Raw genomic sequence first — 22,673 nt, forward strand, 5'->3', positions numbered from 1 at the left:
CTTCATAAGACAGTCCTGACATCCCAGGAATCAGTCTGGTGAACCTTCTCTGCACTCCCTCTATGGCAATAATGTCCTTCCTCAGATTTGGAGACCAAAACTGTACGCAATACTCCAGGTGTGGTCTCACCAAGACCCTGTACAACTGCAGTAGAACCTCCCTGCTCCTATACTCAAATCCTTTTGCTATGAAGGATAGCATCTACTTATTTTTTTATTTTGATTGCTGTTTTTCTTACTTTGTTTTATTTATGGTGTTGCACTGTTTTGTAAAAATATCTTAAAAATCAATAAAAATGTAAGTGAAAAATAAAAGATACGCAGCAGCGTTGTACTGCTCCAGGCTGTCTACCGAGGAATGGTCGTTCGAAAGCAATTGCACAAATCTGCCAAGGTCGATACCAACGAGTCAATACAAACTGTCCTGGAGAAGCCTGTCAAAAGCCTCGGGTGATGGTACACCGCATACCTCAAGGATGCAGAGCAGGTGGAACAACTCAGGCAGGATTTAATCAGTGGCCTCAAGCAAATCAACAACACTGCTCTCCCAGGGAAGCTGAAGCTTTGGTGCCTTCAACTTGGTCTACTGCCCCGACTCATGTGGCCAATTACCATCTACGAGGTCACTTTATCCCATGTCAACCAGCTGGAGAGACTGGTGACTCCCAAGTGAGGAAGTGGCTTGGGCTACCGAGATGCCTCAGCAGCATAGGGCTCTATAAGAATGGAGCCCTCTCATTGCCAGTCTCAAGCCTGGTGGAGGAGTACAAATGTGCCAAATTATGTGCTGGTTTAGATAGGATTATTAGTTACGAGGATGTATTGTAACATTAATGTAATAATACCATTTTGCAACAGTGTATTAATCAATTTTATTTTAGGTAAAGAGCATATTACCGTGGTTTAGATATGATTATTACAGTTATGAGGATGTATTGTTAGATGACTGTAATAATACAATTGTGCAAGTGTATTCATCAATGATATGTTAAGTAAAGAGCATATACCGTGCAGGTGAAATTGAGTTTAAAGGAGAGGAGTGCGGTGCATGTAATAGAAATGGTGTTACCTGCCTCCAAGTTAAAGGGGGAGGAGTGTTAGGTATGTGATATAATTAAAGCGCTTTTTCACGGGGCGACTTGACACAAGATGTAACCAGTGAAGTGGTCGTGGTCTAGCACGACATCACACGATATAACGGGGGGTAGATAAAGAGTTCCCACGGGTACTCGGCATTTCTGTTATTTGTGCGAGTGACTTGTCCGTCTCCCGAGCTTTCCCGTTAAATCTTGAATGAACATTGTGAATCCCCATTCATAAAAGAGAAGGTAACCCTCATTCCAGGAGGGTTAATAATTGACAATCTGCTGCTGCTGCCTGCTGAGTTAAAAAGTTCCCACGGTCACGATATACAGTGTAGCGTGAGTCTTGCATGGGAACTTTTTAACTCAGCAGGCAGGCAGCAGCAGATTGTCGCTCCCTTCAGTTTCACCCCACCTACACCCCTCTGCTTCCCGGCCATGTGTGTGACCCCTTCCCTCCCCTCTTCAGCTCCCCGCCCATTGCACCGGCGCGGGGGCTTTGCACTGTCTTCACGTAGGCGATGCCAGCAGGTCAGTGCCAGTCACCGGAGACGCCAGGACCAACGGGACACCGACCCCCAGGCCCACTGCAAGCACTGAGATCCCAGAGACCCACAGCCAGCAGCAGCGCAGCCCCGTTCCAACTCCAGAGGAACACGCTCCCCGTAGGGACAGAAGCTGATGGTGTGCAAGGTACGTCTTGTTCTTGGGGTTGCGGATGAGGGGGCGCAGCTCGGGCTGTGACGTCTCCGGCCACCCCCCTGTACAGGAGCTGAGACTGGGAACTGTGGGGTTGTTTGCAGTTGCAGAGGGAGGGGGCAAGGGCGGTACAGTTCACAGTCTCAGCTCCAGTCCAGGGGGGTGGCCGGAGACGTTAGGACCAACGGGACACCGACTGCAAGCACGGAGATCCCAGAGACTCACAGCCAGCAGCAACTCTAGCCCAGCCCCGCTCCAACTCCAGAGGAACCCGGGTTGCGGATGAGGGGGCGCGGATTCCTCTGGAGTTGGAGGGACAGGGAGACACGGCGGCTTTTGAGAATGGTGGGCAATCACTTCCAAAGTTCTGCCCACACAGTCAGTACACCTCTCCTACACTTGTCTCCCGCACTAAGATCATCTCGCAGAGAATGATCCCAGCCTAACAGCATGTTCATTCCAGATTACTCACCTTCTGTCCCCTCTGTCCAGCTTCCGGGTTCACCGTTCGCAGGAGTTCCCACGGTAAACGCAAGAGTTATTACGGATATCGCACTGGCCACTACGTGCATATAATGTTGCAATCTTCAACCACAAGTGTACAAGTCACTCTTGGAGAAATTCAAACTTGCTTGAATTTTCTCCCGAGTCACCAAGTTACACGAGTACCTGCCGTTAGCGCCACGGTGGTCCACGAATGCCGTACGGTTATCGCACGGGGTTCCCACCATGTTCAACTCTGGTTAACTCTTGCGTCAAGTCGCCCCGTGGAAAAGGCCTATTAGCATATGTGATGTCTTGTGCAAGACTGAAGGTGGCGTCCTGGAATAAAGAAGCTTGTTAGTGTACTTCCATGTCCGAGTGTTATTTTAAGTCTGTTCCAAGCAGCCAAATACACAACAGATAGAGCTGATAAAGATATATGGGGAGAAGGCAGGATAGGGGTACTGATTGGGAATCACAGCTGGTTCGAAGGGCCGAATGGCCTACTCCTGCACCTATTGTCTATTGTCTACAGCAAATGAAACAGGTCCTTCGGTCCAATTAGTGCACTCCCATCATCGATCACCCACTCACTTTCTCATCCACTCCCTACACACTAGCGGCATTTTACTAAATGCACTTCACCAACAAACCCGTACATGCTTGGGATGTCCTTCCTCAAGGACGTACTAGAGGAAGGCCATCCTTGCTATTCGGGGAGTGCAGCGTAGGTTCACAAGGTTAATTCCCGGGATGGCGGGACTGTCATATGCTGAGAGAATGGCGCGGCTGGGCTTGTACACACTAAAATTTAGAAGGATGAGAGGGTATCTTATTGAAACATATAAGATTATTAAGGGTTTGGACACGCTAGAGGCAGGAAACAGGTTCCTGATGTTTGGGGGGGGAGGGGGAGTCCAGAACCAGGGGCCATAGTTTAAGAATAAGTGGTAAGCCATTTAGAATGGAGATGAGAAAAAAAATTTTCAGGCAGAGAGTTGAGAATCTGTGGAACTCTCTGCCTGGTGGAGGCCGGTTCGCTGGATGCTTTCAAGAGAGTTAGATAGAGCTCTTAGGGATAGCGGAGTTAAGGGATACCGAGAGAAGGCAACAACGGGGTACTGATTGGGCATCGCCAATCAGGACCCCGTTCCTGCCTTCTCTCGATATCCCTTAACTCCGCTATCCCTAAGAGCTCTATCTAACTCTCTCTTAAAGATAGCGTAGTCAGTGGATATGGGGAGAAGTCAGGAACGGGGTACTGATTGGGGATGATCAGCCATGATCACATTGAATGGCGGTGCTGGCTCGAAGGGCCTCTCCTGCACCTATTGCCTATACATGATCAAACAAACCCGAGCACAGTCGAGGAGCAAATGCAAAAAATTGGTTGACAACTGTAATGAGCCTAAATCCCCGCAAGCGACTGCCCATTTTGCTAAATAGAAAGGCGGTGAAAATACAGGATGGATGAGAAACTGCACAACATAAATACAATTTGTATCTTCGTGAGGCAGGGAGCTCAGCAGCAAGAAGAATCGCTGACTTCTACGGAAATGATGCAAGAAACTAAATCGGTTTCTTGAATCAGTTAAAACAATCAACCGATCCTTTGAAGAAGTTCTCCTCCTCTCTCCAAAATTTTTTTTGTCTACCTTCGATTATTCCAACATCTGCAGTTCTTTCTTAAACAACTGATCCTTTGTGCAGGACGGACATGCAGATGCTGGTTTATATCGAAGATAGACATCAAATGCTGGAGTAACTCAGCGGGATAGGCAGCATCTCTGGAGAGAAGGAATGGGTGGCGTTTCGGGTCGAGACCCTTCTTCAGACTGATCCTTTGCCTTCCTGCCCACCTCCTGAATATCCAACTCCAACCAGGCAAATTTTGCATTGTCTGAAGGGCCTCGACCCGAAACGTCACCCATTCCTTCCCTCCAGAGATAACCATATAACAATTACAGCACGGAAACAGGCCATCTCGGCCCTACAAGTCCGTGCCGAACAATTTTTTTCCCTTAGTCCCACCTGCCTGAACTCATACCATAACCCTCCATTCCCTTCTCATCCATATGCCTATCCAATTTATTCTTAAATGATACCAACGAACCTGCCGCCACCACTTCCACTGGAAGCTCATTCCACACCGCTACCACTCTCTGAGTAAAGAAGTTCCCCCTCATGTTACCCCTAAACTTCTGTCCCTTAATCCTGAAGTCATGTCCTCTTGTTTGAATCTTCCCTATTCTCAAAGGGAAAAGCTTGATCACATCAACTCTGTCTATCCCTCTCATCATTTTAAAGACCTCTATCAAGTCCCCCCTTAACCTTCTGCGCTCCAGAGAATAAAGACCTAACTTATTCAACCTATCTCTGTAACTTAGTTGTTGAAATCCAGGCAACATTCTAGTAAATCTCCTCTGTACTGCACTGTGCTGCCTGTCTCGCCGAGTTACTCCTAGCCTTTTGTGTCTATCTTCCAGCATTAAAGGCAATCTCCTCCCACAAGACTGAGTAGTAGGTTGATGTTGCAACCATCAAATCCTGACTAAAACAAAAACAAAAAAACGAGGATGCTGGAATCTTCCCGTTGAACACAAAGTGCTGGAGATGGTGCAACACAGAACATTGACTGTCCACGTCCACCAGAGACGCTGCCTGACCAGGAATCACCGGATGTTTGAATCACCAGATCCTGTCAAGCACCAATTGCCATCAGGCATGGCTTTACCCAAGGGCCAAGCTGCCTATGCATATCGGCACTGGCAACATTCGCAGCACATGCTAGCAGTGTTTGGATCCAGTCTTCACATAAACCTACCAGACATCTGACATAAACGTACCAGACAATCGGCAAATACGAAACCAAATGGATTTTCATCCCTTCATGATAAACAACAAGTGGAGTTCATTGCCACAGACGGCTGTGGAGGCCAAATCAATTGATATTTTAACGGCAGAGATAGATAGATTCTTGATTAGTACGGGTGTCAGGTGTTGTGGGGAGAAGGCAGGAGGATCATATAGAAACATATAAAATTATAAAAGGACTGGACAAGTTAGATGCAGGAAGAATGTTCCCAATGTTGGGCGAGTCCAGAACCAGGGGCCACAGTCTTAGAATAAAGGGGAGGCCATTTAAGACTGAGGTGAGAAAAAACTTTTTCATCCAGAGAGTTGTGAATTTGGGGAATTCCCTGCCACAGAGGGCAGTGGAGGCCAAATCACTGGATGGATTTAAGAGAGAGTTAGATAGAGCTCTAGGGGCTAGTGGAGTCAAGGGATGTGGGGAGAAGGCAGGCACGGGTTGTTGATTGGGGACGATCAGCCATGATCACAATGAATGGCGGTGCTGGCTCGAAGGACGAATGGCCTCCTCCTGCACCTATTTTCTATGTTTCTATGTAACAGGGTTAGGAATGAGAGATAGATCAGCAATGATTGAATAGGAATGGACGATGGGCCGAATGGCCTAATTCTTCTCCTGTCACCTATGAAGACATATATGTATAGCAAAGACTATTAGCTAAATTGTCAGATTGCAGCCAGATTAATGCAACATCCATGGTTCTGTCCCTTTAAGGAAACAATTAAGGGGCTGTCCCACTTGGGCCGTCATTTACGCGACAGGCCGGTAGTGAGACGGTCCCGCGAGAGTCGCGCGCATCATCATGCGTCCGCACAGCCGTCTGGAGCGCATGACGTCATTTGAAGATAGACACAAAATGCAGGAGTAACTCAGCGGGACCGGCAACATCTCTGGAGAGAAGGAATGGATGATGTTTCGGGTTGAGACTCTTCTTCAGTCGGAAAGAAGGGGCTTGACCCGAAAGGTCACCCATTGCTTCTCTCCAGAGATGCTGCCGGTCCCGCTGATTTACTCCTGCATTTTGTGTCTATTTTCAATTTTCTTTGCCCCGCTCTGGGAGTAGGAGCTGATCCGGATCCGCAACGGCCGTGAGCCCCAGGCCGAGCTTGGCGATCGTATGCCTGCTTCTGCTGCTGTTGGAGGTGAGACGTTGCGTCGCGCCAGGGTCTTGGGCCTCACCCACTTTGGCCGTCAGTTATGCGACAGGCTGGTGGCGCGCGAAGATTTAGTGCAGGACGAAGTACACACTCCTCCACGCCACTCCACACCACTCCATGCGCCCGCCACCGCACTACCCACACGCTAGCAGGTCGCTTAAATGGCGCGCGAAAGACAGCCAAGTGGGACAGGCCCTTTAGTCCATAATGCCCCGAATTCAGCAAAAGTAACGCCTGCTCCCTCTTTCTGTTTAAAGATGTGTTCAGAACGTCAATCTCGTGGCATGAAAATAGTTTCTGTAAATGGAAGAAAGAAAGTTGCGGGCAATTTGATCCAGCCCGATTCAGCCAAAGAAATTAAATTCCTCAGATCTTCACAGGCATTTTTCAAAGTTTGAAGACCATGCTGATGATGTCTGAGGGTTGCCATACAGGCTTCGTCTGGGTGGATACAACCACAGAGGCAAATGTAGTAGAGTCCCCCTTTGGAGAAAACCAACTAAAATTGCAACATTTCAGTTCCAGGAAGGTTCGACTCAAAAAAGCACCAGTCCGCCCACGTTCTCCGGGGATGCCGCCCGACCCAGCCGAGTTATTCCAGCACTTGGTGCCTTTTTGTTTCAATTCGCTCGTCGGGGTTCCGCTTGTCAGTGGCCGCCATGTGGCCAGCACGTCCCCAGTTTAAACGCAACGGCCCTTTTAAAGTGTGGAGTTCGCTGGAAGGAAATGATGGATAAAGGGACTTTTAAGATCACTGGCGTTTTCACTCAAGCTGACAGAGCTTGAAGGTAAAGCCCGACTGGAAGGCGGCGGGCGGGCGGTGGGTGGGGGGGATATTTTGTCTTTTGGCGCACGCCAGGTGGCCATTACGTGCAGCCACAGTGGAACTCCGCCGATGACTCCTTCATGGCAGTGTAGTTGCAGCCGACACACTCCGTGTGATACCAAGCGTCACAGTCATCACATTGCACCCACTCCAGGGTGTCCTCCTGCGGCAGCTGGCACTGCTCGGCTGCACACTGCTCGGCAGAGTACAGCGTGCGGCTGAAGACCTGACAAGTCACCTTGGAGCCAAGGGGAACGCTGCCCAAAGGGTGCTTCCGTGGTCGCCCCCGCTTCTTCCTGAAAGACAAAAAGCCCACGAGAGTCAACAAACCCTCCTCGTTGCCGAGCAGCGATGATCAGCCATGATCACAGTGAATGGAGGTGCTGGCTCGAAGGGCCAAATGGCCTACTCCTGGACCTATTGTCTAAATCATTTTTAAAAAAAACAATTCTCGAAGGGCCGAATTGCACCTATTGAATATTGTCTAAAACATTTGTAAAGATTGCGCTAATGTCGATAGTTGCAGGAAACGGAGTTGAATATACTAGAAAAAACAAAACAGGGAGAATAGTTTTTTTTATTAAATGATTTAGACAATAGGTCCAGGAGTAGGCCATTTGGCCCTTCGAGCCAGCACCGCCATTCAATGTGATCATGGCTGATCATCCTCAATCAGTAACCCGTTCCTGCCTTCTCCCCATATTCCCTGACTCCGCTATCTTTAAGAGCCCTATCTAGCTCTCTCTTGAAAGCATCTAGAGAACCTGCCTCCACCGCCCTCTGAGGCAGAGAATTCCACACTCACCACTCTCTATGAGAAAAAGTGTTTCCTCGTCTCCGTTCTACATGGCTTACTCCTTATTCTTAAACTGTGGCCCCTGGTTCTGGACTCCCCCAACATCGGGAACATGTTTCCTGCCTCGAGTGTGTCCAAGCCCTTAACAATCTTATATGTTTCAATTTGTTGTGACCTGAAATGCACTGACTGAGAACGATGGAGATCAGACAATAGGTGCAGTAGTGGTCCATTCGGCCTTTCGAGCCAGCACCGCCATTCAATGTGATCATGGCTGATCATCCCCAATCAGTACCCCAATTTCACATCTATTGCATCCGCTGCTCTAGGTGTCGGCTGCTCTACATCGGTGAGACCAAGCGTAGGCTTGGCGATCGTTTTGCCCAACACCTCCGCTCAGTTCGCCTTAACCAACCTGATCTCCCGGTGGCCCAGCACTTCAACTCCCCCTCCCATTCCGAATCCGACCTTTCTGTCCTGGGCCTCCTCCATGGCCAGAGTGAGTCCCACCGCAAATTGGAGGAGCAGCACCTCATATATCGCTTGGGTAGTTTACACCCCAGCGGTATGAACATTGACTTCTCTAAATTCAGGTAGTGCTTGCTTTCCCTCTCTCCCTACATCCCCTCCCCCTTCCCAGTTCTCCCACTAGTCTTACTGTCTCCGACTACATTCTATCTCTGTCCCGCCCCCTCCCCTGAATCAGTCTGAAGAAGGGTCTCGACCCGATACGTCACCTACTCCTTCACTCCGTAGATGCTGCCTCACCCGCTGAGTTTCTCCACCATTTATGTCTACCTTTGATTATTCCAGCATTTGCTTCTTTGTCACACAGCAATCTTTTACATGCAACCTTCCAAACTCCTTTACTCACCACAGGTAACGGACTTTTCCAAAAGCCAACCCAGCAAAAGGGAAGGAATGTAGAAGCAAGGAACTGCAGGTGCAGATCACACAGGCAGACTGACACAAAATGCTGGAGTAACTCAGCGGGACAGGCGGCATCTCTGGACAGAAGGAATGGGTGACCTTTTTTGCATCAAGCCCCTTCTTCAGACTGGTCTGTCTGCCTGTCGGATGCTGCCTGTCCCGCTGAGTTACTCCTGCATTTTGTCGATCTTCGACATAAACTAGCATCTGCAGTTCTTTTTATTTTTTCACATTGGATAACTAAGTGTTGCCCATATGCTTGCAAATAGCTAATTTCCCTCTTAATTCGTGAAAAACTGGGAACTAAAATGGAGAATTGAATATTTGTATCAGGGGTGGGGAACCTGTGGCCTTAAGCCCATATGCGGCCTTCTAGGCCTTTTGAATGAATCCGAATTTTGTAGAACAAATCCTTTTATTTTTATTAATGTCTTTGTTCGTCTTTTGTTTTTTTTATTTTAATCTTAAAATGAACGTATTTAAAATACCAGAGTAAAAGAAGATCCAACAAAATAATCCTCCCCGACTGACGGCCACAATTAAAACATTAGTAAGTCATGAGGGCTATTTTAACACTTGTTATGCTCGTGATTTAGTTCTAATGCGACTCTAATAATAATAATGGATGGGATTTATATAGCGCCTTTCTAATACTCAAGGCGCTTTACATCGCATTATTCATTCACTCCTCAGTCACACTCGGTGGTGGTAAGCTACTTCTGTAGCCACAGCTGCCCTGGGGCAGACTGACGGAAGCGTGGCTGCCATTCTGCGCCTACGGCCCCTCCGACCACCACCAATCACTCACACACATTCACACACAGGCAAAGGTGGGTGAAGTGTCTTGCCCAAGGACACAACGACAGTATGCACTCCAAGCGGGATTCGAACCGGCTACCTTCCGGTCGCCAGCCGAACACTTAGCCCATTGTGCTATCTGTCAAAAGCAGTCACAACAAAGTCATTAAAAGCAAAGATCCTATAGCCAGCAAGATAGATCACTCGACGAAAAAGACGTAGTACGGTCATGGGCAGATTCATGGGTAATTTTCGGCCCCATTTCCGTAACCGGCTTCCGTCTCCGCACCAAAGATCCCATAGGATACTAGTGCGGAGACGGAAGCCGGTTACGGAAACATCCTCGTAAAAATAAAAGTAATTTGGGAAAAATCTCCTCATTTTCAGAATTAAAATTTATTAACACAAACTGTACCCCCGCAACGTTGATTACACTGCGTGTCGGGTCGGGTTACTGAAATGGATGAAAAAAAGGCCCACATTCCGCTCCGTTGCGTACTACACGTCAGCCCATTGCATTTAGAAGGAGTGGTCTATCTTGCTCCACTATAGAATCTTTGATTAAAAGGTTAGTTAACTTTAGAATGAACAAACTTTTTTCATTTTCTTGAAGTTAGTACATAGCAGTTGGATTTTTACAAATTAATGTACATTTTGAGGTATATCTAATTGATGTTTCTTGGATGCGACCATATTAGATTACAGCTAACTTAATGCGGCATTCCAACATGAAACGGTTTCCCATCCCTGGTTTGTACCATTGGGCAATAAGCTACCCAAGTAAAGCCTATGGCTGCACTCTGGCAATGGAGGAGAACCAGGGGAGAAGAGTTCTGGCAACACACGTAATCAGCATGCAACGCGACAAAACAAGGTATCAAGGTCTCCATAGATGCTGCTGCACCCGCTGAGTTTCCCCAGCAATTTTGTGTACCTTCGATCTTCCAGCATCTGCAGTTCCTTTTTGAACACAAGGTATCAAGGTCAGTTTGTCACATGTACCAGTTAAGGTAGAGTGAAATACGAGTTACCAGGACAAACCTGAGTTTCCATCCAATATTTCCATTGCAAACGAATGGAGTGCAGGTGGCAGTGAAGAAAGCGAATGGCATGTTGGCCTTCATAACGGGAGGAGTTGAGTATGGGAGCAAAGAGGTCCTTCTGCAGTTTATAGAGGGCCCTTGTGAGACCACACCTAGAGTATTGTGTGCAGTTTTGGTCCCCTAATTTGATAGAAGGACATTCTTGCTATTGAGGGAGTGCAGTGTAGGTTCACCAGGTTAATTCCCGGGATGGCGGGACTGTCATATGCTGAGAGAATGGAGCGGCTGGGCTTGTATACTCTGGAGTTTAGAAGGATGAGAGGGCATCTTATTGAAACATATAAGATCAGTGAGGTTTTGGACATGCTGGAGGCGGGAAACATGATCCCGATGTTGGGGGAGTCCAGAACCAGGGGCCACAGTTTAAGGATAAGGGGCAAGCCATTTTGAACGGAGACGAGGAAACACTTTTTCACACAGGGAGTTGTGAGTCTGTGGAATGCTCTGCCTCAGAGGGCGGTGGAGGCCGGTTCTCTGGATACTTTCAAGAGAGCTCGATAGAGCTCGTAAAGATAGGGGATAGGGGATATGGGGAGAAGGCAGGAACGGGGTACTGATTGGGGATTATCAGCCAAGATCACATTGAATGGCGGTGCTGGCTCGAAGGCCCGAATGGCCTACTCCTGCACCCATTGTCTATTGACTTAAGCATAGACACAAACAGCTGGAGTGACTCAGCGGGTCAGGCAGCATCTCCGCAGAGAAGGAATGGTTGACGTTTCGGGTCGAGACCCTTCTTCAAACTGAGTCAGGGGAGAGGGAAACTGGAGATATGGAAGGGTCAGGTGTGAAAACGACTGATCAAAGCAGATGACGATTAAGGAAACGTAGAAAGATTCATAGATGGCTGGGGGGGGGGGGGGAGTGACTTCTCTGCAAAGAGGCTGCTTGTCCCGCAATTACTCCAGCATTTCGTGCCTATCTTCGGTGCAAACCAGCAGAAGGTCATAACGAACAGGAGTAGAATTAGACTTGATGGTCCGAATGGCCTATCATGGCTAATTCATCTCTCCCTCTCAACCCGATTCTCCTGCCTTCTCCCCAAAACCTCTGATACCTGGCAATGCGCGCCTGCAGTTCCTTCCTACACAAATGTGCAATCTGCAAAGTGCAGTATTACTCGAGAAAACATGAGGTTTATTATTACACTTTTCATCCACATGCAACATTGATCTAAATTGAATCATTTGAACCCATTTTTTTTTTCTGGAGCAAAGAATGCTGAGGTGTGACCCGAGGCGTATATAATGAAATCAAGGGTGGCAGAAATATGTTGGATGCTCAGTCTCTTTGCTCCCCAAGATAGGGAATTCTGAAACCTGGGGGCAGAGATGATTAGCATTCTTATAGGCAATAGGTGCAGGAGTAGGCCTTCGATCCTTTCAAGGGAGAGCTAGATATGGGCTCTTAAAGATAGCAGAGTCAGGGGATATGGGGAGAAGGCAGGAACGGGGTACCGATTGGGGATGATCAGCCATGATCACATTGAATGACGGTGCTGGCTCGGGGGAGGGGGGGGGGCTAATGGCCTATTCCTGCACCTATTGTCATGAGACATTCACCGTGACCATGGCAGATCATCCACAATCAGTACCCCGTTCCTGCCTTCTCCCCATATCCCCTGACTCCGCTATCTTTACGAGCCCTATCTAGCTCTCTCTTGAAAGTATCCAGAGAACCGGCCTCCACCGCTATCTTTAAGTTCAGGAGTTCAAGAGTTTAATGTCATGTGTCCCTGATAGGACAATGAAATTCTTGCTTTGCTTCAGCATACCAGAACACAGTAGGCATGAATACAGAACAGATCAGTGTGTCCTTCAGTGTAAGAGCTCTATCTAACTCTCTTTTGAAAGTATCCAGAGAACCGGCCTCCACCGCCCTCTGAGGCAGAGAATTACACTGGCTCACAACTCTGTGTGAAAAAGCTTTTCCTCATCGCCGTTCTAAATGAGTATAGAAGTTGGGATGTAATGTTAAAATTGTACAAGGCATTGGTGAGGCCAATTCTGGAGTATGGTGTACAATTTTGGTCGCCTAATTATAGGAAGGACGTCAACAAAATAGAGAGAGTACAGAGAAGATTTACTAGAATGTTGCCTGGGCTTCAGCAACTAAGTTACAGAGAAAGGTTGAACAAGTTAGGGCTTTATTCTTTGGAGCGCAGAAGGTTAAGGGGGGACTTGATAGAGGTCTTTAAAATGATGAGAGGGATAGACAGAGTTGACGTGGATAAGCTTTTCCCACTGAGAGTAGGGAAGATTCAAACAAGGGGACATGACTTGAGAATTAAGGGACAGAAGTTTAGGGGTAACATGAGGGGGAACTTCTTTACTCAGAGAGTGGTGGCTGTGTGGAATGAGCTTCCAGTGAAGGTGGTGGAGGCAGGTTCATTTTTATCATTTAAAAATAAATTGGATAGTTATATGGACGGGAAAGGAATGGAGGGTTATGGTCTGCGCGCAGGTATATGGGACTAGGGGAGAATACGTGTTCGGCACGGACTAGAAGGGTCGAGATGGCCTGTTTCCATGCTGTAATTGTTATATGGTTATATGGTTAAATGGCTTACCCCTTATTCTTAAACTGTGTGTGGCCCCTGGTTCTGGGCTCCCCCAACATCGGGAACACGTTTCATGCCTCGAGCGTGTCCAAACCCTAAATAATCTTACATGTTTTAATAAGATACCCTCTCATCCTTCTAAATTCCAGTGTATACTTGATTGGTAATTGGTAAGAGTGTCGAAGGTTACAGGGCAAAGGGAGGAGAATGGAGCTGAGAGGGAAAGAAAGATCTGCCATGAGTGAATGGCAGAGTAAACTCAGTGGGCCGAATGGGCAGAAGGCTGTGGAGGCCAAGTCGATGGATATTTTTAAGGCAGAGACACGCGAGACAGATGGATTCTTGATTAGTACGGGTGTCAGGGGTTATGCGGAGAAGGCAGGAGAATGGTGTTGGGAGGGAGAGGTAGATCAGCCACGAATGAATGGCGGAGAAGGCTTGATGGGCCGTATGGCCTAATTCCGCTCCTATGACTTATGATCATAAATGAATAGAAACAGAAACATAGAAAATAGGTGCAGGAGTAGGCCATTCTGCCCTTCGAGCCTGCACCGCCATTCAATATGATCATGGCTGATCATCCAACTCAATATCCCATCCCTGCCTTCTCTCCATACCCCCTGATCCCTTTAGCCACAAGGGCCACATCTAACTCCCTCTTAAATATAGCCAATGAACTGGCCTCAACTACCTTCTGTGGCAGAGAATTCCAGATTCTGTGTGAAAAATGTTTTTCTCATCTCGGTCCAAAAATATTTCCCCCTTATCCTTAAACTATGACCCCTTGTTCTGGACTTCCCCAACATCGGGAACAATCTTCCTGCATCTAGCCTGTCCAACCCCTTAAGAATTTTGCCAGTTTCTATAAGATCCCCCCTCAATCTTCTGAATTCTAGCGTGTACAAGCCGAGTCTATCCAGTCTTTCTTCATATGACTTACCCAGTGGGGGTGAGGTGGGCATTATCCGTTGGGCTTCGGAGAATATGAGCACTGTGCTCCTGTTTGTGCTTCTTGACCGTTGGCTTTGGACCGGGCGGCGTCAGTGCCCGAACGCCCAGAGTCAATTGCCGTAGGAGATCAGGGTCGACGTCAGACTCGGACTTACAGTGCCGGCGGCTGGTGGCGCTTTGCTGAACCTCCACCGAAAACCGCTGTATCTCCTCCTCCAGCTCGATGTCGGGGAGGACAGTGTGGACCGTCTTCCGCCGGTGTTTGGCTGCCGGCCGCGTCGGGCCAGGGACGGCGGCAGGAGCAGCCGCGGAGTCGCTCGGGCGGCGTCCGTCCAGGGAGAAGCGTCGGAACTTGCCCGGGATCCCCCCCGCGTCTCCGCCCCCCCACTCGGACTGGAAGGGGGGCAGCTGCGACTTCAGCGTGCTGATGCTACCGATGGAGTTGAGGATCAGCGTGGCCCGCGAAGCCGCCGGCGCCTCGGTGAAGCTGCGGATCCTGGCGCCCTGCGGAGAGATGCACTTGTCCGTGGAACGGACGGGCCGGAATCCGCTCTGCTCCTGGACCTTCGGGAGCGTTATGGCGTCAAAGTCCGCCGGACGCACCCGGACCTTTTGGAACAGGAAGTAAAACTCGGAGTCCTGCTGACTTGCCACACAACCCTCCGGGATGTTCACCGCATCCGGGTGGCCGAAGGTCACCGTGTCTCCATCCGCCATCTCCGTCCTTTGGCCTTTGGGTATGCGGACATCATTCACAAAAGTACCTGGAGAGACACATACACACACACACAGCCATAAGAATAATCCATTTTCGATGAAGTAAGATGATAATCAGCTTGCAAACATTTCGATCAGTCTATTGTCACAAGTCCCGAGGTACAGTAAATAGCTTTTTTGTGATAATAGACAATAGACGCAGGAGTAGGCCATTCGGCCCTTCGAGCCAGCACCGCCATTCATTGTGATCATGGCTGATCATCCCCAATCAGTACCCCGTTCCTGCCTTCTCCCCATATCCCCTGACTCCGCTATCTTTAAGAGCCCTATCTAGCTCTCTCTTGAAAACATCCAGAGAACCTGCCTCCACCTCCCTCTGAGGCAGAGAATTCCACAGACTCACCACTCTCTGTGAGAAAAAGTCTTTCCTCGTCTCAGTTCTGAATGGCGTACTCCTTATTTTTAAACTGTGGCCCCTGGTTCTGGACTCCCCCAACATCGGGAACATGTTTCCTGCCTCTAGCCTGTCCAAGCCCTTAACAATCTTATACAGTTTAAGAAGGAACTGCAGATGTGGAAAATCGAAGGTAGACAAAAATACTGGAGAAACTCAGCGGGTGAGGCAGCATCTACGGAGCGAAGGACATAGGCAACGTTTCGGGTCGAAGAAGGGTCTCGGCCCAAAAAGTTGTCTATTTCCTTCGCTCCAGAGGTACAGTGAATAGCTATCCAATAATGACGTGCTATCCAATCGGTAGGAAGACTATACGTCATTCCAATCAAGCAGACAACACTGTACAGATTCAGGATAAAGGGAAGATAGACAAAAATGCTCGAGAAACTAACCCGCTGAGTTTCACCAGCATTTTTGTTGACCTTCGATTTTTCCAACACCTGCAGTTCTTTCTTAAACAGGATAAAGGGAATAATGTTTAGTGCAGGATAAAGTCCAGTAATGTCTAATTAGTTTAGTTTCATTTGGAGATACGGAGTGGAAACGGGCTAGGAAACTGACCAGCGATCCCCGTGCACTAACATTATCCCACACGCACCAGGGACAAATTCCAACCACATAAGAATAAGGAGGAAGCCATTTAGAACGGAGACGAGGAAACACTTTTTCTCAAGATTGAAAAGACTAGGCTTTTATTCACTGGAGTTTAGAAGGATGAGGGGTAAAACATATAAAATTATAAAAGGACTGGACAAGCTAGATGCAGGAAACATTTTCCCAATGTTGGGCGAGTCCAGAACCAGTCTTAGAATAAAGGGGCGGCCATTTAAGACTGGGGTGAGAAAAAAACGTTTTCACCCAGAGAGTTGTGAATTTATGGAATTCCCTGTCACAGAGGGCAGTGGAGGCCAAATCACTGGATGGATTTAAGAGAGTTAGATAGAGCTCTAGGGGCTATTGGAGTCTAGGGATATGGGGAGAAGGCAGGCACGGGTTATTGATAGGGGACGATCAGCCACGATACCAATGAATGGCGGTGCTGGCTCGAAGGACCGAATGGCCTCCTCCTGCACCTATTGTCTATGTTTCACAGAGTGGTGAGTCTGTGGAATTCTCTGCCTCAGAGGGCGGTGGAGTGGTGTTCTCTGGATGCTTTCAAGAGAGAGCTAGATAGGGCTCTTTAAAAAAAGCGGAGTCAGGGGATATGGGGAGAAGGCAGGAACGGGGTACTGATTGGGGAACCATGATCACATTGAATGGCGGTGCTGGCTCGAAGGGCCGAATGGCCTACTCCTGCACCTATTGTCTATTATCAAGCCAAATAACCTATAACCTGGACGTCTTTAGAGTGTGAGAGGAAACTGGAGTCCCGGAGAAAAGCTGCACAGGTAATGGGGAGAACGTGCAAACTCCAAACAGACAGCACCCATAAATCAGGATCAAACTCAGATTGCTGGCGCTGTAAGAAAGCACTGTACCACTGCGCCATCGTGGGTCTTCAACGAGATAGATGGTAGGTCAGGACCGCTCTCTAGTTGATGATAGAATGGTTTGGATGCCCAATAACGGCTGAGGAGAAATTGATTCCTCAAATGCTGAGAGAATGGAGCGGCTGGGCTTGTACACTCTGGAGTTTAGAAGGATGAGAGGGTATCTTATTGAAACATATAAGATTATTAAGGGTTTGGACACGCTAGAGGCAGGAAACATGTTCCCGATGTTGGGGGAAGTCCAGAAACAGGGACCACACAGTTTAAGAATGAGGGGCAAGCCATTTAGAACGGAGACGAGGAAACACTTTTTCACCCAGAGAGGTGCGAGTCTGTGGAATTACTCCAGCTTTTTGTGTTTACCTTCGGATTAAACCGGCATCTGCAGTTCCTTCCTACACAGAGCATCTCTCACAGAGAGTTGTGAGTCTATGGAATTATCTGCCTCAGAGGGCGGTGGAGGCAGGTTCTCTGGACACTTTCAAGAGAGAGCTAGATAGGGCACTTAAAGATAGCGGAGTGAGGGGAAATGGGGAGAAGGCAGGAACGGGGGGGTACTGATTGGGGATGATCAGCCATAATAATAATAATAATACATTTTATTTAATGGGTGCCTTTCAGACATCTCAAGGACACCTTACATAGTAATCGGAATAACATATAATCGGAATATAACAAGTAATAAAGACATCACTTCTTAAGGGGTTGGACAGGCTAGATGCAGGAAGATTGCTCCCGATGTTGGGGAAGTCCAGGACAAGGGGTCACAGCTTAAGGATAAGGGGGAAATCCTTTAAAACCGAGATGAGAAGAACTTTTTTCACACAGAGAGTGGTGAATCTCTGGAACTCCCTGCCACAGAGGGTAGTCGAGGCCAGTTCATTGGCTATATTTAAGAGGGAGTTAGATGTGGCCCTTGTGGCTAAGGGGATCAGAGGGTATGGAGAGAAGGCAGGTACGGGATACTGAGTTGGATGATCGGCCATGATCATATTGAATGGCGGTGCAGGCTCGAAGGGCCGAATGGCCTACTCCTGCACCTAATTTCTATGTTTCTATGTTTCTATCACAGAGACACAAATTAAAAACAGAATTCAATCCAAAAACAGAAAATCAAAAACACAGTGTGAAGAGCCATGATCTCGAAGGGCCGAATGGCCTACTCCTGCACCTATTCTGAATCTGTAGGTGCGCGTTTTTGCATTTCTTGGCATTGACTCAGAAGGTGCAAGTCAGAAAGTTCCCCGTTAATGTAGACTTAGTGATCCGTGACCCTACTTTGCTTTCCCCTCTCAGTGAAGAAGCACCTGGCTCTGCGCCCCAGCGTAAACAGGATTACAAACAACAGAATGCCGCGCTGGTTTAGAGAGCAAATCACAGATGTGAACGCTTGTCAAACCACATGGCGCTGCCTTCTAATGGGCCATCTGTCTGGGGAGGGGTGGGGGGGGATTACAGGAACAGGGCAGTCATCTCAATTTACAATTGTGGGCCTCTAATGAACAAATGGAAGCAGCTTGCATTAATATATCCCCAACCCCAAATGCCAAATGTCATGAGAGTGACAGCCAGAGGCAGTTGACACAGTGAGATATAATGATTTCCACACTTTCAAGAGAGAGCTAGATAGATAGGCCTCTTAAAGATAGCGGAGTCAGGGGATATGGGGAGAAGGCAGGAACAGGGCTACCGATTGTAGATGATCAGCCATAATCACATTGAATGGCAGTGTTGGCTCGAAGGGCCGAATGGCCTATTCCTGCACCTATTGTTTATTGAGACCCTTCTTCATGATCACTCCCTACCCTTTTCGCCTTCTTCTACGAAAATCTATCCCCCATGAATCCCCTCGTTTTAAATAGAGATTTGTCTGCTTTCCATTGAATTCGCCCCCCTCTCCTCTCCCCCCCCCTCTCCTTCATCCCCTTTCCTCTCCTCTCAACCACCCTCTTCTCCTCTACCCATCTCTCTCCACTCCCCTACAATCCTCTCCCCTCCTCTCTCCTGACTCTTTCTCCCCTCCCCTTCGTCTCTCTCCCCCTCCTCTCCCCTCTATTCTCCCCCCCTCTGCCCTCCCTCCTCTTCTCCCCCCTCTGAACTGTTATCTCCTGTTCTGTACTATGTTGACACATTCTGTTGTGCTGCAGCAAGTAAGAATTGCATTGTCCTATCTGGGACACATGACAATAAAACACTCTCAACTTGACTCTTCCCCCCCCCCCCTCTCCTCTCCACTCTCCCTCTCTCCTCCCCCCTCCCCTCCCCTGTCCTCTCATCTCCCCCTCTCCCTACACTGAACTTTTATCTCCTGTTCTGTACTATGTTTACTATATTCTGTTGTGCTGCAGCAGAGCAAGAATTTCATTGTCCTATCTGGGACACATGACAATAAAACTCTCTTGAGTTGATGTTCCCCCCTCCTCTTCCCCCTCCCTACTCCTCTCTCCCCCTCCCTACTCCTCTCTCCCCCACCCCCCTCCTCTCCCCCCCTCTGAATTGTTATCTCCTGTTCTGTATTATGTTTACATATTCTGTTGTGCTGCAGCAAGTAAGAATTTCATTGTCCTATCTGGGACACATGACAATAAAACACTCGCGACTTGACTCTTTCCCCCCCCTCCCCTCCTCTCCTCTTCCCCCTCCCTACTCCTCTCTACCCCTCTCCACTCCCCTCCTCCCCTCTCCCTACACTGAAGTTGTATCTCCCGTTCTGTATTATGTTTACAATATTCTGTTGTGCTGCTGCAAGCAAGAATTTCATTGTCCTATCTGGGACACATGACAATAAAACTCTCTTGACTTGACGTCGTCCCCCCACTCCCCTCTCCCCCCTCCCTACTCCTCTCTACCCTCTCATCTCCCCCTCTCCTCTCTCCCTACACTGAACTTTTATCTCCTGTTCTGTATTATGTTTACAATATTCTGTTGTACGGCAGCAAAGCAAGAATGTCATTGTTTTATCTGGGACTCTTGACTTGACTCTCTCTCCCCCCCCCCCCCCCCCCCCCCCCCCTCCCCTCCCCTCCTCTCACAGAACTGTTATCCCCTGTTCTGTATTATGTTTACAATATTGTGTTGTGCTGCAGCAAGTAAGAATATCATTGTCTGGGACACTCTTGGCTTGACTATCTCCCCCCACCCCACCACCTCCCTCCACTCCCCACACTTTTATCTCCTGTTCTGTATTATGTTTACTATATTCTGTTGTGCTGCATCAAGCAAGAATGTCATTGTCCCATCTGGGATACTCTTGACATGACTCCCCCCCCTCTCCCTACACTGAACTGTTATCCCCTGTTCTGTATTATGTTTACTATATTCTGTTGTGCTGCAGCAAGGAATAATGTCATTGTCTGGGACACTCTTGACATGACTATCCCCTCCCCCCTCTCCCTCCACTTTTATCCCCTGTTCTGTATTATGTTTACTATATTGTGTTGTGCTGCATCAAGCAAGAATATCATTGTCCCATCTGGGACTCTTGACATGACTATCTCCCCCCCCCCCCCCTCCACTCTCCCCCCTCCCTTCCTCTCCTCTCTCTACACTGAACTTTTATCTCCCGTTCTGTATTATGTTTACAATACTCTGTTGCGCTGCAGCAAAGCAAGAATATCATTGTCTGGGACACTCTTGGCTTGACTCTCTCCCCCCCATCACCTCCCCTCACTGAACTTTTATCCCCTGTTCTGTATTATGTTTACAATATTGTGTTGTGCTGCATCAAGCAAGAATATCATTGTCCCATCTGCCACCCACACCCCCCCTCTCCCTACACTGAACTTTTATCTCCTGTTCTGTATTGTTTACTATATTCTGTTGTGCTGCAGCAAGGAATAATTTCATTGTCTGGGACACTCTTGACATGACTATCCCCCCCCCCCCACCCCCACCCCCTCTCCACTCGCTGAACTGTTATCCCCTGTTCTGTATTACATTCTGTTGTACTGCAGCAAAGCAAGAATATCATTGTCCCATCTGGGACTTGACATGACTCCCCCCCCCCCACTCTCCCCTCTCCCCCCCCCCCCTCCCCTCCACTCTCCTCCTCTCCTCTCCCTACACTGAACTTGTATCCCCTGTTCTGTATTACATTTACAATATTGTGTTGTGCTGCATCAAGCAAGAATATCATTGCCCCATCTCCCCCTCCCTTCTCCTCACCGTTGGTGCTCCTGTCCAGGACGTACACGGTCCATTCCCCGGCCGGGCTCCTGTGGGCCTGCAGCTCAGCGTGTACCCGGGAGATGAGCTGGTCGGCGCGGCCCGAGCTGAGGCGCAGGTCGGTCAGGTCGGCCTGCCGGCCCAGGCGGAAGGTGCAGCGCTGGCCGCGGGGCAGGAAGGTGTAGAGGTCGCTGGGGCTGGGGCTGGAGCCGGGGCTGGGCTGGGGCCCGGGGCCGATCCGCAGCAGCTGCAGACACGGCTGCACCTCCGACAGCATCGTCGCCCTGTCTGTCTGTCTCACCCACAGCTGGCGGGCGGGCGGGAGCCGGGCCGCCCTCACGTCATCAAAACCCGCGCTCCCCGACCCCACCAATACACTACGTCATCAAAACCCGCGCTCCCCGACCCCCACCAATACACTACGTCATCAAAACCCGCGCTCCCCGACCCCACCGATACACTACGTCATCAAAACCCGGGGGGGGGACACTGGAGGGTCACGTCATCAATCCCCACCAATACACTACGTCATCAAAACCCGCGCTCCCCGACCCCACCGATACACTACGTCACCAAAACCCGGGGGGGGGGGGACACTGGAGGGTCACGTCATCAAAACCCGCGCTCCCCGACCCCACCGATACACTACGTCATCAAAACCCGCGCTCCCCGACCCCTCCAATACACTACGTCATCAAAACCCGGGGGGGGAGAGGGGGAGGGTTTACGTGACCAAAATCGGGGTTGGAGTCATTCACGTCAACGAAACCCGCGCTTCCAACCCGACCCCCCACACTACGTCATCAAAATCCGGAGAGGTAGGGGGGGGGGGGGTTCCGTTATCGAATTCGGGGCCGGGGCAATTACGTCATCGGAATCGGGGCTCGGATGGGGGGTGGGGGGGTGTCACGTCATCGGAATTGGGGGTCGGGAGGTTGAACGTCATCGAAAGTGGGGTTCGGGTAAGGAGGTGGGGGGGGGGGGGGGGTGTCACGTCATGGAAAGCCGGGGTCGGCGGCGATTGTCCCGTCACCCGGAGGACCAGGCGGCGATTGTCCCGTCACCCGGAGGACCAGGCGGCGATTGTCCCGTCACCCGGAGGACCACGGCGCTCGCTCGCCCGCCCGCTCCCCTGGACGACAGCAACTCCCGCGCTCGCCCGCGCTTCCCCTTCTGTTTACAGGAAATCGCCTTTGAAAATTGGCGCGCTGCGGCTGCCGGCGGGCGGGCGGGCATCGCGAGATCTCACGCCCCGCGCATGCGGGTCGGCGACCTGGGGGCACACGGGGGGAGGGGGCCGCCATCTTTGATGCTGGCGGACGTGACCATGGGCGCCAGGCAGAGCTGCCAGCAGCTGCTGTGCCCAGGGCTCCAGGCTCATGAGTGCTTCATTGTCATCTGTCACATGTGGAACAAATTTGATTATTTCTCCCCTCTCTCTCCTCCAACAGAATATGTAAACATAGCATTCAAGAAGGAACTGCAGATGCTGGAAGATCGAAGGTACACAAAATTGCTGGAGAAACTCAGCGGGTGCAGCAGCATCTATGGAGCGAAGGAAATAGGCGACGTTTCGGGCCGAAACCCTTCT

General features: G+C 49.4%; 1 protein-coding gene across 1 annotated transcript; it reads right to left on the reverse strand.

The window, feature by feature from the left end:
- Nucleotides 1-6,404: 6,404 nt before the first annotated feature.
- On the reverse strand, nucleotides 6,405-21,585 carry tcf19 (transcription factor 19). The gene is made up of 3 exons (XM_033047424.1): nucleotides 21,083-21,585; nucleotides 14,247-15,021; nucleotides 6,405-7,415 (listed from the first exon to the last, which is right to left on the reverse strand). The coding sequence occupies exons 1-3, from the start codon at nucleotides 21,357-21,359 to the stop codon at nucleotides 7,160-7,162; spliced, it is 1,308 nt and encodes a 435-aa protein (XP_032903315.1). The 5' UTR covers nucleotides 21,360-21,585; the 3' UTR covers nucleotides 6,405-7,159.
- Nucleotides 21,586-22,673: the final 1,088 nt, after the last annotated feature.

This window comes from Amblyraja radiata, chromosome 30, assembly GCF_010909765.2.
Source record: "Amblyraja radiata isolate CabotCenter1 chromosome 30, sAmbRad1.1.pri, whole genome shotgun sequence".
NCBI classification, from domain to species: Eukaryota; Metazoa; Chordata; class Chondrichthyes; order Rajiformes; family Rajidae; genus Amblyraja; species Amblyraja radiata.